The sequence below is a fragment of the Vidua macroura genome, chromosome Z, assembly GCF_024509145.1.
Source record: "Vidua macroura isolate BioBank_ID:100142 chromosome Z, ASM2450914v1, whole genome shotgun sequence".
NCBI lineage: Eukaryota > Metazoa > Chordata > Aves > Passeriformes > Viduidae > Vidua > Vidua macroura.
This window is the reverse complement of record NC_071611.1, coordinates 63,226,063-63,242,794: the sequence shown is the minus strand read 5'-3', so window position 1 is coordinate 63,242,794 and position 16,732 is coordinate 63,226,063. Positions and strand designations below refer to the sequence as shown.

The 16,732-nt window shown below is 36.4% G+C and overlaps 1 protein-coding gene across 1 annotated transcript in view; it reads left to right on the top strand.

Moving 5' to 3' along the window:
* PCSK5 (proprotein convertase subtilisin/kexin type 5) overlaps positions 1–16,732 on the top strand; it is a 228,952-nt gene that overhangs the window by 199,091 nt on the left and 13,129 nt on the right. Inside the window, exons 25-27 of the mRNA XM_054003177.1 lie at positions 4,307–4,349; positions 5,163–5,305; positions 6,458–6,658. Of these exons, the coding sequence (XP_053859152.1) occupies positions 4,307–4,349; positions 5,163–5,305; positions 6,458–6,658 (387 nt within the window). The remainder of the gene's footprint in view (positions 1–4,306; positions 4,350–5,162; positions 5,306–6,457; positions 6,659–16,732) is intronic.

The following is a 16,732-nucleotide window of genomic DNA, read 5'->3' as shown; positions in this document are numbered from 1 at the left end:
CTTATAGTAATTATTCAAAGAGAATTTCAGAGAATTTTCAATAAAATGCAAGAACATAAAAATCTTTGCTCCTATTTCTTATGTTTAAAGTACAACATGTGGACTGAAGTGTTTTCTCAAATAACTTTAGCTCTCTCTCTAATCATACAATTTACATATGCCCTTTTGCACTTACATAATGAACGGACACCAAATTTGGCTACCTTTGAAGGTAATAAGTGACAAACTTCTCTGATATGCCATATCTATTGGCTTGCATATATACATTTCACAGCAGAAATTGCCACACCAGTAACTAATAATGCTAAGTAAATAGACACACCTAGTTCACTGAGGAGCTAAATATTTGCAGCACAAGGAGCTCACGCAGATAACTCATAGGAATCAGTGCAGGATTACACTCTCAGAAGTGATGTGTAAGTCAGGCATCCTCTCAATTTGGAGTGGCAATCTTCCTAACAGTGTGCTCCCAAGGAGCTACATGTTCCTGAGCCAGTTCTTAATTACTTCTGTGTTCTCTTCCACTCACCTCACCCAATCTGTGAAAGTAAAACATCTTATGTTATGAACAGTTCTTATGCATTCATACAGAATACCTCATCTCCATGCAGCAAAATACAATATATACCAACTTTTGATGCATCCAAATTTCTTCAGTGAACACCATGACATGGCTTTGCAACCTTTGCACTAGGACTGTTTTCAAAGGCTAACACTGAGAGTAAAGTAGTCCTCAGTAGGGTGCAGAATGAAAAATGTTCAGCAAAGTGATAACACTTTTCTCTTTCAAAGATACCTTACAAAAGAAATGAATGAGAAAACCCAAGGAGCCATGTCCCTGAGAATAAAGGTCTGCCAAAGAGGCATTTAGACCCAAGTGTCTAATCTAGCAAGGTAAATCCCGAGTCACTCTCAAGGTCATCCAGAACCTATTTAATTTGGTTGGGGTTACAAAGTCTATATGAAAAACATAAAGCTATAAAGGCTGAAAGTGAGAATAAATAATACACAAATGATCAACAAGATCCATTATACAAAGTGGAAGGGAGGAACATAGAGTTTATCAGGCTGTGTGAGTCAGAAGAAAAGTATTTGGAGAAGATTTAAGGAAGTGTGAGGCAGCTGAAAGAGCAGCACTGTCAACGGCAGGCTTAGATACAGATTTATGATTACATGATAAAAGAGTGAAAACTGCTCTGGTTCCCATAGCAACCTAAGAAAGAGAAAGGAAAACTTCTTTCTTCAATCCATCCCTGATGATTAATAGATCTTGGCTTTCAAAACAAAAGGAGAGTATCATAAGGAGAGTTCTTTATCTCAGAGTAAATTTTCCACAAGAGTTTAGTCTTGCAGAGGGGGTTTTAGATTTTCAGATAGTAAGACTTTTTTCTACAAGCTTCTGCAGTGATAATATGCAATCTGTGCAGAAACAAATGCCCAGCAAGTTTTGAAACTGTTCTCTGATTTTCAGTCCTGACATTTCAGCATAGGCAGAACATTACATTGGAGTATGTTGTCTTTCCTAGAGTGTAGGTAAAAGAGCACATTGAAGATACAAGGTGCACATATTGAAAAAACTTTCTTTCTTTGAATTTTTTTCTTTTTCTGAGAAAGAAAAAACTACTGCCTGTGTAAAATCCAGGCTTGGGAAAAACCACTGGAAAAGCTTAAGATATGAGACTGAACCTTGAGTTCTGCAAGTACAGATTTTAGTTTAAAATTCTCCACAGTAATAAGAGCATGGAAGAAAACTACTCAGATCAGAACAAATCAGACCAAAAATTCACCTAGCTCAGAAACCACTGACCAAACATACTTCTAAAATTACATATATAAACAAAGCATGCATTTCTACTTCTTCAACAATTTGCAGTACAGAAGCTTCATGAATCAAAACAGTCAAGAAATATTAACTGCTGAATCTTTCTGCCGGAATTACTGAAGAAAATATACATTAAAACAAATATAATCTAAACCATCTGCAGATCAGATCTTCTTTTCAGGGAAGTTTTCTGCCTCCTTGGGGCTGAAATCAGGGACCTCACAAAAAAAAATGAAGGGGCTTAATAGAGCCTTTGAAATACTGCTTACTATTGCTTTCACAGGGGTATCAGTGATATTTCAACAAGAAGCTCAAGATTAATGAAAAGAAATTTCAGGACACTGGAGAGCTTGAGTGCCAGATCCTATGCTTTGGCCACAATGCAGCTGAGAGATTTGGAATTGTTTAGCCTGGAGAAAAGGATGCTCAGGGGGAACTTCTGAACTCTCTACAGCTGCATGAAAGGGGCTTGTAGGCAGGTGTAGCTTGACCTCTTCTCTCAGCCAGCTAGCAGCAGGATGAGAAGATGTGGTTTTTGTCTGCACATGGGGAGGTTTAGATTGGATATTAGGAAGAATTTCATCACAGAAACGGCAGTTAGACCTAATGGACTACCCAGGGAGGTGATAGAGTCACTGTCCCTGGAAGTGTTTGTGGAAAGACTGGACATGGCATCTAGTATTGACAGGGTGTTTGGTCAAAAGTTGGACTTGCTGATCTCAGAGGTCTTTTCCAAACTAATTGATTCCATGATTCCTTGATTCAGGAGAGAAGGTAGTGCTCTCTTCAATTATCCCAGAAATGAAGAGCATAGTCTCTCATAGTATTCTTCCGGACAAAACTTCCAGCACACAGCTGGATAAACACATCATGGGGTGGGTGAGCAACTGACTCACAGGTCAAGCACAAAGGGTGATAGTGAATGGGGTGACATCCGACTGGTGACCTGTCACCAGTGGGGCTCCACAGGGCTCCATTCTTGGCCCTGTGCTCTTCAACATTGTCATAAAGCACCTGGATGCAGGACTGGAAGGGATCCTAAACAAGCTTGTAGGTGATACAAAACTGGGAGGAGCTGTTGAATTCATCAAAGGGAGGCCCTGCAAAGAGTCCTCAACAAATTAGACGACTGGGGAATGACCAACCATGTCAAGTTCTACAAGGGATAATTTTGCATTGGTGCAGCCCCCCTTGAGGACTGTGTGCAGTTTGGGCACCACAATATAAAAAAGACATTAAGCTATTAGAGAGCATCCAAAGGAGGGCCACAAGGATGGTGAAGGATCTGGAGGGGAGGCTTTATGAGGAGCAGCTGAAGTCACTTGTTTTATTCAGGCTAAAGGTGAGATTGAGAGGAGACCTGGCTAGTCTACAGCTTCTTCATGAGAAGGGTCAGACATTGACCTCTTCTCCGTTGTGACCAGTAACCAGTGACAGCCCAAGGGAATGGCCTGAAATTGTGTCAGGGAAGGTTTGATACCAGGAAAAGTTTCTTCACCCAGAGTGTGGTTGGGCACTGGAGCAGGCTCCCCAGGAAAGTGATCACAGCAACAAGCCTGGCAGAGTTCAGGAAGTGCTTGCACAACACTCTCGGGCACATGGTATGACTCCTGGGGATGGTGCTTTGCAGAGCCAGGAGTTGGACTCAATGATCCTTCTGGGTCCCTTCTAACTCAGTATATTCTATGATTCTGTATTTCTCTTTATAAATACATTCACCCAGGTTGTTTCGATTCCTTCCATTCTGCTGCTTCTGGGATATTTGGTTAAAGGTGAAAGAAATAGTGAGTAAAAGATTATAGAAGGAATGTTATAAAAAATATTCTTCATTTTTGGAGTAAAATCCATAATTTCAAGAGTTTTAAAAGTTGCATAACACTTTCCTGTTCATTCAACACATTTTTTTTGATACAAAAATTCGTTTTCTGGTGGGAAAGTTTACCCAAAAGACTTGCACTACCATCGCCTCTTCCACCATTACCCCCTCTCCAAATATAGAAACGGTCTTGTCTATCTCAGGATTTTGAAATTTAAGCTGATTACTTAGATGTCTGAAAAGTATGCTTTTAGAGGTGTCAAAAGTTTTTAACTTATCTTTTCAATAAAGAAATGGGATGAAATTATTGTTTCAGGTAAGTTGCAGTCTCTTTTTAACAGTTCATTTGACCCAACCTGAGCCCCTGTGAAAGTTCTGCTTTTCAGATTATCACTTCTGAAGGACTTAGCTCCTTGCATATACCTGGATTATGCAGAGGACTAAAAAGCCACAGGTTGCCATGAAAATATAGTCCAGGAGCTGAGTGTAGAAGATTCCATCTCAAAATAAATGTGAACAGAGATTCAGAGACAACTATGTTCTTTTTACAATTGTAATTATTTTAGTGTAAGAAATATTAACATAAAATTGGTGTAGCATAAGTTCTTTTTGGCATTCTGGTTTTTACTCTGAAAATTATTTACATAATTTTATATCTTTAATTTCAGATGATCCAAGAATCTGTATAACATGCATTCAAAACCATTACATGTAAGTATAGCTGTGTATATATATATATAACTCTTCATGGGTACACATTTTTCTGAAGCAAAAATATGTACTTTACTACATAGATCTCTGCTGAGTATGTTGTCTCATGCTTTAAATTGCTTGTCTGAGAAACAGAAAATGGGAAAACTTGGGAAATGTCAGAAAAATAGCTAGTTATTCAGTATTGAGGCCTATTAAAACTTATGGATTGGTGAGACCTTCGCATATCAGAAGAGAGGAATATGGAACAAAAAGTGTCAAAAAGTTAAACAGTGAATATGGATTTGGAACAAATTTGCTTTTAGTATGTTGTGTCTAGTTCTGGTACATGAAGTTCATAAGACTTACATGGAGTTTAGGCAAAGGAATAAAAAATTAGTTAAAAACAGAGAGAAAAGAACATTTTCAAAGAGAGCATTTATAGATCTCGGTAAAAACTGGAAAAGAAAATATTGATTATGTTGACTCTATAAACAAAGGCACTGGATTATATGTTTTTACAAGCAATCAGCTCTTTATAATCATAATTTAATTTTTAATGAAGCATGTATTCAGGTTTCTGCCTACCTTTGAAAAATAAAATAAAATTAATCATACTTAAGAATCCTGAGATTAGGAAACAAGACTTTGCTAGCTGAATAGACAACATAACCACAAATACACTTTGAATTCTCATTATAGGAATAATTTCTGTTCATTATGCTAATCATGCTTTATCATTACCATTCCTAGAAAGACACAGAAAATAAACCCAAAAGTTTGAGTTTGAACTTCAAAAGAAACTTACTAATGATGTTCTACTTTATCTCACAGGTATAAGCAGCATTGCTATAAGTACTGTCCAGAAAATACCTACAGAGATGAAAGTTCTTGGCACTGTAGAGAGTGTCCTAGCAACTGTGATAGCTGTGACGAGGATGGGTGTGACTCGTGTGAGGAAGGCTTTTATCTCTCAGGTAAGCAAATATGCATAATATGCAAATAATGCAAATAATTGCATAATACACAAAAATATTTCTGACTATTTCTTTAGAAAAATACTCTCGATCCAAACTCTCAAATTCATAAATCTGTTCTATTTATGAAATAGATAGAGCTGAGGGGACCTAGCTCTTTGCAGAATCAGGCATTTGCGTTAATGTAAGGTGGGTATGTTACCCGGTATTGTAATTTGGTTAAAAGGGTCTTTATACTTAAATTTCATCTCTTTTGGGCACATAAAAAAAATTTGTATTTGATTCAGACTTTGTGAAATGAGGGTTTTTTAATTATAGAAAGATGTTTAAATGTTCCCCCACTATTTGCAAGTCCAGCTTTACTTTGACTTTTAAACACTCTGAAGAAAGCTCAGTTAAAACCACTAAATTCCACACCAGATTTACACGAGAGTAGGAACCCCTTAGCTTTTTAAAGAAGCCATAAATCAAGCAGGTCTGGTTCAGACATGGTGCCAAAAATGAATCACAGGAATTCCTGAGGTTATAGTATTTTCTTGCCCTGGCTGTTGAAAGTGCCCAGTAGTGGCACCATGCTCATGGAAAACTCTGTGGTCACAGCCAGGGTAAGCTGTGGGTCTGTGATTTTTTTTTAATTGAAATTAGACAAAACTCAAAAAGTCATAAGTGCTACAATTTACAGAGGTTTTGATGAGGTATGAGAAACCTTAATCTGAATCCACTTTAAACCCTCATATTCAACAGAAACTAGAGATCCCATAAATTTGCATATGTCTAAAATTTGCATATATCTAAAAATCTAAGGGGCATCTAGTCTTTAATTTTTTATTGAGACAGTATAATTGTTAGAACTCAACCTAACAATAAAACTTCTACCCAGGCATGGACTTCCACTAGATTTCTATGTACTAATGTTTAGAATATTGATTAAAGTCAAGTTAGATGTAAATTTAAATGCAGATCAGTTTGAAGTTTGTGAATTTTCTCATATGCAACTGAACTGAATTTAGATTTCATGCTAAAAAATTCGAGGTTTTAGAGCTGCAAAATTTTTGTATGTTTTTACATATTATTTTTTTCTTAAATCATTTCTGTTGGAGACAGAGGAGTGGACAGGGGTCAATGTGCTTCCAGGCTCTTTTTCTGTTGCAGATGGCACCTGTGTGAGTGAGTGTGGAGATGGCTTCTTTGCTGATGGCATCTCTAGAGAATGTGAGCCTTGCCACAGGAGCTGTGTAACCTGTGTTGGGTACAGTTACAAGGACTGTACTGGGTGCAAAAACAGTTTCCAGCTGTCTAATGGGCAGTGCCTGAACTCAAGAAATTCTCTGCCAGCTGGGAAGTTCTGGAGGGGTAAGTTGAAACAGGTCTCATAATCTTTTCTGTTTCTCTGAAGACTACTACAAAATTTAGAAAGAGTATAGCAAGATCTTGCAGATTGCTTGAAACTACATTTTTGTCATTTTAAAAGCATATTGACCAAACCCATTGGTTCCACAAAATGAAATTCATTTTCGTTCAAGTAATAGAACATGTCAATACAATGTAGGTGTTTCTTAGCTATCTTACCTGAATAAAGATTAAAAATATATTTGAGAAAATAAATTAAAAATATTAAAAATATAAAAGATGTGGAAGAGATTAAGGTACTGGGAGTTCCTTATCTAAACTACTGGGTGCATTGTAGATTAGGTTTTAGACCAGCTTTGTGGCTATTTGTTCCCTCCAGAGAAGTCAATATAAGTTGGAGGAAATAGAAAATAATATAGTATGTGACTACCCATATGTGTGGTGTGAAAATAAGTCTATCCTCCCTCCTTTCTCTCCTTTCTTTGTATAGATCTGCACTGTTTTCTGAGAGACCAAATATGGGCTGTAGGGCTACATTCTGGTCCTACACTTGCCATTTCCACAACCTTCACAAATTACTTTTTTCTTGCTAGTCTCATCCATAGCATGAGGGAAACAATTCTCTATTCCAAAAAAGCTCCTAAAAATCCAAAAGCTATTTGGAACAAAAATGCCTTTATTTAGGGATGTTGAGAGGACCACTGCAATAATTTTAAACATTATTTTCCTTCCTATCCAACTTCAAATGCAACCTAGTACTGTCACAAATTTTTTATTTAAAAAAATTTAAAAGATAGCATATATAGACTATTTGTCATTCCCATTATGTCAACATATAAAGAACAGTTGGATGTTTATGTTACAAAATAAAACTGTGCCACTGGAAAAAAAGGGGACTTTCAAATTTTATAATGGAACAGTAGAAGAATCTATTATAAAGTTGAGGGATCTACAACACTAGGAGTCTTTAAGAACACATGAAATGTATCTGACAGGGATATATGCTGAATGGAGCAAAAGACCAGATTACTCGCTGTATTTTTGAGTCAAGTAAACATATTCTTCTGGTTCCTATGTTTTCATTTGAATCAAAACACATCCAAGAATGACAATCTTGTATTAGAAACTAAATAATAATAATATGAGCGTGTATTAGAAACTAAAATACATTAATTAATACTTTCAGAAAAAGTATTCACTATTTCAATTAATTGCCTATTTGTTGGAGAAATAATATATCAAAAGAAATAGTCTTTCTTCACTTCAAAAAATATCAGAGAGACATAAAAATAAGAATATTAATAGAAAGTTGATCTCCTACTTGCATTTCTTAGCATTTAATCCACAGAAGTAAGTTTAGGTTTTTTTCAATTTAAGACTACGTCTACATCAGTGCCATGAAAAGACCACATCTGTAATCTGGTCTATCATTGATTATCTCTTTCTCACATGGTGACTTCTTGCCAATTTTTTTCTTTTTAGCAGACATCTGATGCAGTTCTGCATAAATGAACATTCCTGTCCTGTGAAACTTCTTTCTCTCAATCTTTCATATAATTCGTCTTTCCTTACAGTAGTAAAAATACATCTGTCTTAGGGACATTTCAGACTGAAAAATACATCTCACTCAGAACTGTACTGGCTTGGACATTAATGGCTGCTCCAAAGACAGAGGATTTCTGCTGCAATTGGTGATGGGACCTCAGGGAACACAGCTGGTGGCTGTACAGCTCCTCTTGGATAGACCTGCCAGGACTCCTTCACTGTGGTAGATGCTGTACCATGTAACTTCTGGGAAAGTGGTGTGAAGCTGGGGATGTCCTGAGCCTTTTTCCTCCAGGCTTCCACATAGAAGTAATCTTTAAGTCAAAATATAATGAAGTTGCCACAGTATTTATTGAAGTTACAACCTTTAGTGACTACATTTATTGATATTTTCTGAAGTTTCTTATTCAGATACTGTAGATTCATACAGTTTACATAAAAATAATTTTAATTGTTTAAAAACTAATGCAACCTGAATGGTTGATTTTTGCTTAGAATATCACTCACTTATTTATTTCGATGATTTCATTCAAGGGGCAGATGTCAGCTGAGTCCAGATTTCCAACTGAACTGTCTATATTGGAAATTCTTGTTGCATGCTAAAGGTCCTTAAGAAAAAACATAGGATTCAGAAAGGCAGGATGAAAACATATTTAGCTCTAGCAGTGCATCACTGTGCTAAGGTTGTTCTGGTTAGAGACTGCAGTGCATTTCACACCCTGATAACATTTTAATATACATGGATCATTTTAAAAGGGAAAAAAGAAAGCAACCAAACAACCAACACCTTTCTGTATTTCACAATCTGTCACAATTATTTTTTCATTATCTAAATCTTTCTGAAAACTGATAAAGTGTAAGGGATGCTATCATTGTCTACACAATTCTGTAGGATTAATACAAGAATGGTTAAAATGAAAACCTGTCTCTGTTCCTTGAAATTTACTCTCAGTGAGTATTCTGGCTCTCATTTCTGTACAGAAAACATCCCTGTGTCAAGAAAAAATGATCCCTCTCCAGTTTATATTAAGCAGATCCCTTCTTCTCTTCCATTGTGTATTTCAAAGATATACATAATATATACAAATAAACAGAGAAAATAATTTTTCTTTCATACTTGAGGGCAAAATCAAAGCATCTTTCCAAGTCTTTCACCAGCTATTCTAGACAAATGTATCTGGGAATCTTTTATCCCACTTTTTTAGGTTTTTTATATACTCTTTGATTTTATACAGGGTTATTTTTTCTTACCAAACTACAAGGACCTCCACCTCATTTGTTTTCAAACTCATTTTGCAAAGGTAGCCTGTCATGCAGCATGACAGGCATGATCCAAGTAGCTTGTCCAGCCTGCAGGGGTTATTTGAATAGTTTGAATGATTTGCACCATGAGCGAGGTTGTGGCTGAGATTTGGGTTTTGACTTACATCTTCTCTGGCTGTTCATCAATATAAGCTTCTTACACTGAGTCCTCAGCATCCTCAACATATTTACCTCAGTGCAGCACCATGGTAGAGCTGCCTCTGATCTTCAGTGGCCTGAATTAAAGAATCTGATGTAAACATGCAGGCCAGATGATTACTAGTCCTACCATTCTGGGGGATTGAGCTGGGTCTGGGGAGCATGGTATTAAATAAACAACCTTGCCCTTGCCATGGGAGAGAAGGTAGGAGAGCACCAAATGCATCCCCACTATGTGGCCCGCTCCAGACAGTTACAGGAAGACAACACAACTAGGAAGACAGAAAAAAATTCCGCATCTAATAGCTTACATCAGCTTTTACTATGTTACTCTTCCATTTACTCTTTTTTCTTCAGAATGTAGTAATTTAGAGTTGAGGTATTAGACCTTTAATTGTATTACAAACAATGAAATAATTTCTCTTTGGCTTTTCCACCCACATGAATTTAGTGGGTTCTCCTGTGGGTTTAGTGAGTATGTTGACATACTGTGTGGAACAATGTGACTTTTGGGAGACATTTTGCTGGTTCCAGGGCTAACATAATTTAAAGGGCAGTACATCAAAACCTTCCATGGAGAAAACAATTCAGGGTCAGAGTTCCTTTGCAAATTGAGAGACTAGTCCATTTAGGTTAAAATTAAAACCATTGTGAATGTGGAATACACTTTTATTTTCTATCATGTTAAAGGTTTCACTTCCCTTTTTTATGCAAAGATCAATTATAGACCTATCCCACAAATTTTTGTGAGCAAACACTCCAGCAACGAAAACACTCTATTAAAAAATATATTTACATTTCTATTTACTTGGATGATATATTCTGCTGAGCAAACTATTCAGCTGATATCAGGAATCCCCAAAAGGTCATATTCAGGTCTGAAATAATGCAACATAATTATGTCTGTTACTCCGGCTTTTAAAAAGACAAGGCAAGCCAAGAAAAGGAGAAAGGAAAAAAACCAACAACTGAACTGTAGGTTTCTAGAATGAAATATTTGTATTTTATCTCATGTACCAGATGATGAATTTGGAAGCCAGGAAACACACCAGTATAAACTTATATATACCAAGTGAGTATATGGCCCCTTTTAACTGGATTAGATATTTCGCAAATTAAAGTGAGGTCTTTGTTTTGCCATATCACTAAAAGGTTGCACCTTTAAAAATAGTCATTCCTTGGTTTAATATGCCACATAGTAATGAAAATTAAAAATGGGAAAAAATAGGTATGGAATGAGATCAATTTCTAGTGATGGAATGTGTGTTTCTTTTCATACAGATAAATAGCAGCAGTTTACTGTTGCAAACCATCCCCAATAATAAGAGCAACCTCCCACAAGCACCACTAACCAACTGCATTTTCCTTTTCCTAAATAGAAAGCAAAATAAAATCAGTAAAAATGCACTGGTTGTGAGAAAACAATAATTCAGGCTGTGAAAGGACCTTAATGCAGCTCTGCATATATACATATAAAGGTTTCAGAATATGGGAAGGAAAAAAAGAATAACAGGCTATGCAGAAGATACAAGAGAAATCAGAAGTAGGAGGGAATGGGTCACAGTCTTTTAAACATGAAAGTGTTTTGCCATTTATAGTGCAGAATTACAACGCCATGGGAAGAGGTAGAAGGCCATTTTAATCACCATCCAAATGTGAAATTTCAGGTTGCTAGAAGCAAGCAAAAATGATCCATTATCAAAAATGTTCTTATGCATGACAACTTCATATTCTGGTTATTTGCTTGTATGTTTTATTAATACCAATAAATTCTGGAATTTATTTGTAAAATAATATAAGTGTTACAAGATAATTAAATTGATAACTAATGGTTATAGGGAAGTGTCATTTGCTTCCCACCACTCCTATAATTTCTTTAAATTTACAGTTCATATAAGTCTTCACAATGGGAGAAGTCTAGCACTTTATTACATATGTTTATAATTTTCAATATATTTTACTATATTTATATAATTGCTATTACCTCATGGAGACAAGTAAACTGGTTTTTTTATTCTTGATTGTATCAGTTTTGCAAGAACAGTGCCATGCGCAGAATAAAATCTAACAAACTAAGCCACACTTCAGCGGGATCACATTCAAACCACCTATTACTACACAGTGTAAAAGCTAGACAGGTCACCTTCTAAAAGGAATACCATTCCAGTAAGAAGCAACACTTCATTCTCTTCTGCATCCCTCACTAGAGTAATTGTACTGAGGTCCAATAACAAAATATATTGTAAATATACAATCCTTTCAGAAAATAATAGCTAGGAGTTACAAATATTACAAATGTACTCAGAGACCTACTTTGTTAGCAACTAAAAATACAAGGTTTTAAATCTTGTCTTTACTCATAAAAAAACAAGAATACATGAGATTTAATTTTAAGGAAATAAACCATCTTTTGCTGGTTTGAACACTTCCTGATTGTACTACCTGGCCTAAAGATTCATTTTCCAAAAGAACAGGTGGAGAGAGTAAGGTGGACAGCACAAAGCAAACAAGAAACTAGAAAGAAGTTTTATAACACCACTGTGGTTCTCAATGAAATTAAGGAGGGACTATTCAAATGCTTTTGTACTTCAAGGCATGCTTCTTTTTATGTTGCCATATCTCTGCTCATGTGTCCTTGGGTTTTGTAGAGGGTTTCAGCTTTTTTTTTTTTTTTTTTAATAAATTTCACATTTTCCAGAACTAATGGTGAGCATTTAAAGAGGACCATACTTGTTTCCGTATGAACCCATGATTTTCACCCTAAATATTTTTGAGGACTCATTTAGTTTTTCTCTAAAAGCAGATTGAAAAAATGTTGGGAGTTCAAAGAAACATGACTGAAGCAAAAAAAAAAAAAAAAAGGGCACAGTGTGTTAATTGGAAATAAAATTTCACTCCTTTTTTCCTTAATTAATTTTGGGGACACAGTTAACATCTTACAGTGATGTTTCAAGAAAATCTACCATTGTCTCACTCATAATGCACAACCCCAAATGAAAAAAGAGAATAGGGAGAAAATATTTCCCAGTCTTTCTGCACCCTTCCAGTTTTATAATCCCTTGAATAGACTGAATGGACAAGAGCACTGTGGCAGTTTCAAAGCTACAGTAAAATTTAGCTCAAGAAATAATGAGATTCAGTTTTTCAGATTCTATAAAAGAGTAAGAGAGACTTAGCTGGGCCAAATATGTTATTCACTCTGTCACAGATACAAGAATATAGACGGTCTTGACTCAGATTCTGACCCAAGTTTAAATTGAGGGGTTTGGCTTTTGAAAATAAAAAATGAATATTGAATTTTTTTTTAAAAAATAGTATAAATTTAAGGATAAAAACAACTCAGTAGGTCTCCAAAGATTATTCATTTTGTTCAACACTCAGATCCTTTAAAGGAAAGGAAAATATAACCCAATAGCTTAAACCAAATAAATTTCAACCTTTGCATTTGCAATTAGTCCAAAGACTGAGAAAGTACATGCTGCATGACCATTTATTCAGCTGCATGAGGTTATTTTTTGGAAGGATCTTACATTTAAAATGAAAAAAACTTACATTTAAGAAGTTCATATTATTCTAAATGTGTGCTTTATTTCTTTTTTTTTTTTTGTAAATGAAAGCCACAGTCATAAGAAAGACTCAGTTTACCTATCCAGAATTATTTTTTTAAATAATTTTTACAATTTTTTTCTGTCAATATTTAAATTGGGAAATTCAAATACTTACATTTGACTGGAAATTAAATGTTGTTTCTGTTGTCAGCAGGAGCCTAATTGCTTGTGTATATTCCCCTCTGGTGGCAACTAGTAACTATTACAAAAAAGAGGACATATTGCAAAAGGGAAAGAGATATAAAAACTAGTTCACAAAAAAAAAATCTTTATTTTGCATTGTAAGGCTTCAAACATTTAGAAAGAATGAGGTCCTTTAAATATTCCTCAGCAGTAATTAACAGCTTCGCTGCTTAACTTCACCTGATCGTCACTCAAAAACAGCAAAAGAGAGAAGCTCTGCAAAAATAAAGTTAGGATAATAGAAAACCTTATAACAGCCAATTTTTCTGGAGTATTTCTTATATTCTTACAGTCAAGATTAAGGACACTTCTTAATGTTTTGTTAAATACTGATGAGTAATGAAAAACATGAAGCTAAGGAGTAGTGTCACCAAAAAACTCTTTGACAGTGCATCTCAAAAAAGTAAGCAGTTATCTGCATTAAGCAGATATAGACTTAAAAGCAGTTACCTTCTCTTATTTGCATAAGAGAAGTCAAAATGCTTGTGTGCTACATAGCTTAAAAAATACTCAAACTTCCTTCTGCACTCAGGGGGCAATTATAGACAGTAGAGTCCTTTCAGCAGGACATACTGTAACCTGAAATATAGAAAAAAAGGGTATTCAGCAGGGGAAAAAAGAGCTGTAGAAATTATGTCTTCAAGAGTCACTGTTAGTGTGGGAAGATTTACTGGACCCTTAGTGTTTGATTTGTTTGTCAGCATCCCAGGAAAGTTGAGACCCCTGTGTACTCTGTCAGTGTCCTGCTGAGGGACCTTCACTGAGCAGTCCTGCTGGGTCAGAGGGTGGTTCCACTGACTCAGTCAGGGAAACCAGCAGTGTAAGGAAGACCCCTCAGCAGATCTTCCTCTTTACTGGAGTGTGTTACCCACTGCCAGCCTCTGCCAGTGCCCATGAAGGACACACACTGACAGTTTAGGGAGTAACACTCTTTATTCATGTAAACTCGTGACAGTTTAAGCTTCAAAGGCTGTCAGAGATAGCACGTGGCTGAAAAAATGTATTCAAAGTAATACAAAGAGAAGGTCTAATCCCCAGTAAAATGTTCTGCCAGCAGAGAACATGATTCTTGTCCAACAGGTGTCACTATGGGGGAGGAGACAGGTTCAGCCCATTGACTAATCCCTGCAGTTATGATGGATTCTTCCCTACCTTTTCCCCCATTCTCAACTTTTGTACTTTTGTTCTCTGTGTTAGGTGCAGCTTGAGTGACTCTAGTCATGCATACCTTTGTTACTGATTGGTGTAAAGTTCTATCACTTTGCTTTTAAAGATAGCTGGATAGCTGGATAATTTTATGTTGTGCCAGCTGCCAGGAAGAGTAACAACACAACAGGCTTTCATTATCCTGTACAAGCAATATTCACAAGTAGTTCTGGTAAAGAGTGACTAACCATGTCCTTGCTTAACGACCTACTGTTAAGCACCCAGGTTGTGATAGACTCAGCTCTCCATGGATAGTTACATTGAGACTTTTTTTACTTCAGTGAGTTTTTGAGGCTTCTCAGCTAATGGTAGTGTCAGATGTGGTTATTACATACTGTTATGGGCCATCCCCAGTCACACTGAATGTGGACCTAACTTCTCTCATTCATATTCTATTATTATTATTATTATTATTATTATTATTATTATTATTATTATTATTATTATTTCCTCTGTGGTATAGTACACATATACACACTTTTCATCTGCTTAGTATAACGCTCATCATTTCTCCTTATGGGAAAGGGCTTTATATAAGTTTCCTGCTCTCTTCCCTTGTTCTTATACTTGAAGCATTTGCTTCCATGGTTTTCATTCAAAATCTCAGTATTCTAAACTATCTTGTCATAACAGGCAGAACAAAATTTGGATTTAGTGATACATTGCATTTGGCTAATCATTACTGTCATCAATCAACCTACAAAAATCATACATATTTAACTGGCAGGATGAGCTGGGTGTGCTGGGTGTGCACAGCTCAACCTGCAAGTAACTTTTGGTTTTGTCTTTATTTTATATTTTCAGCAAAATCACAAGGCTTCTGTGTGTTGTGTGTTGGCCCATAATTATTTTTTCATTAGACCTACATTTAGCCATTGTTGTAATTTGCTTGTAACAAAATACAGAGCTACATGCTGGGCACGCAGTCACATCGCACCGCAGACTTTTTTCTGTTAGGTATGATGCTCCAATGTCCTTGTCATTTTTTAACTGATGGTTCTGCGAAGTGTAATCAAAATTTGCTTTTCCACAGTCATAATAACTCCATTTGACACTCATTAGGTTCCCTTTTGGAGGGAAAGAGTCGGCCAGCTCAGTATGTAAGTTTGGGGAGAACTATTAATAGTCATTATTCTCAAACCTTGATAAATTAGAGAGATAGGCAATCACCAACTGTATGAATTTTAATTTGGGTGAGTGCTGGATTCTGCACCTTGGGACAGTGCAACCCTAGTTTCTTATACAGACTACAGAACAAGAGGCTGAAGAGAAGTGCTGTGGAAAGGGACCTGAGTGCTCTGATCAATGGCAAGTTGAATGTAAGTAAACAGTGTGCCCTGGCAGCCAGGAGGACCAAGTGTGTACTGGGATGCTTTAAGCACAGCACTGACAGCTGGTCAAAAAGGGGATTTTCCTGCTCTTCACCACACTCATGCAGCCTCAGTTAGAGGACTGTGTGCAGATTTGGGCACCACAATATGGAAAAGACAATAAGCTATTAGAGAACATCCAAAGTTGAGCCATGAGGATGGTGGAGGGTCTGGAAGGAAAGCTGTATAGGAAGAGATCAAGGTCATCTGGGTTTGCTCAGCTTAAAGTAGAGGAGACTTCATTGTGGTTTTCATATTGTCACAAGGAGAAGTGGAGCAGCAGGTATGGATCTCTTTACTCTTTTGATCAGTGAAAAGACTCAAGAAAAAGGCATGAAGCTTAGTCAGGGGAGGTTTACACTGGACACCAGGAAAGATTTTTCACCCAGAGGGTGATTGAGTACTGGAACATGCTCTCCAGGGAAATGGACACAGCACCAAGTCTGACAAAGTTCAAGACACATTTGGACAATGCTCTCAGCTTATGGGGTGTCCTGCACAGGGCCAGGAGTTGGACATTTATGACACTGATGGTCCCTTCCAAAGCAACATATTCTATGATTATATGATTTCTGTCTCCTTCTGACTCAGAACTTTTAGGTTACAGGGTAATGGTGTTCTACAACAATTTTGTACAAAATGCCCAAGAAATACCTCATTAAACCAAGTCCCCAAATGTACATACTTTCTAGATCTTTCTGTTT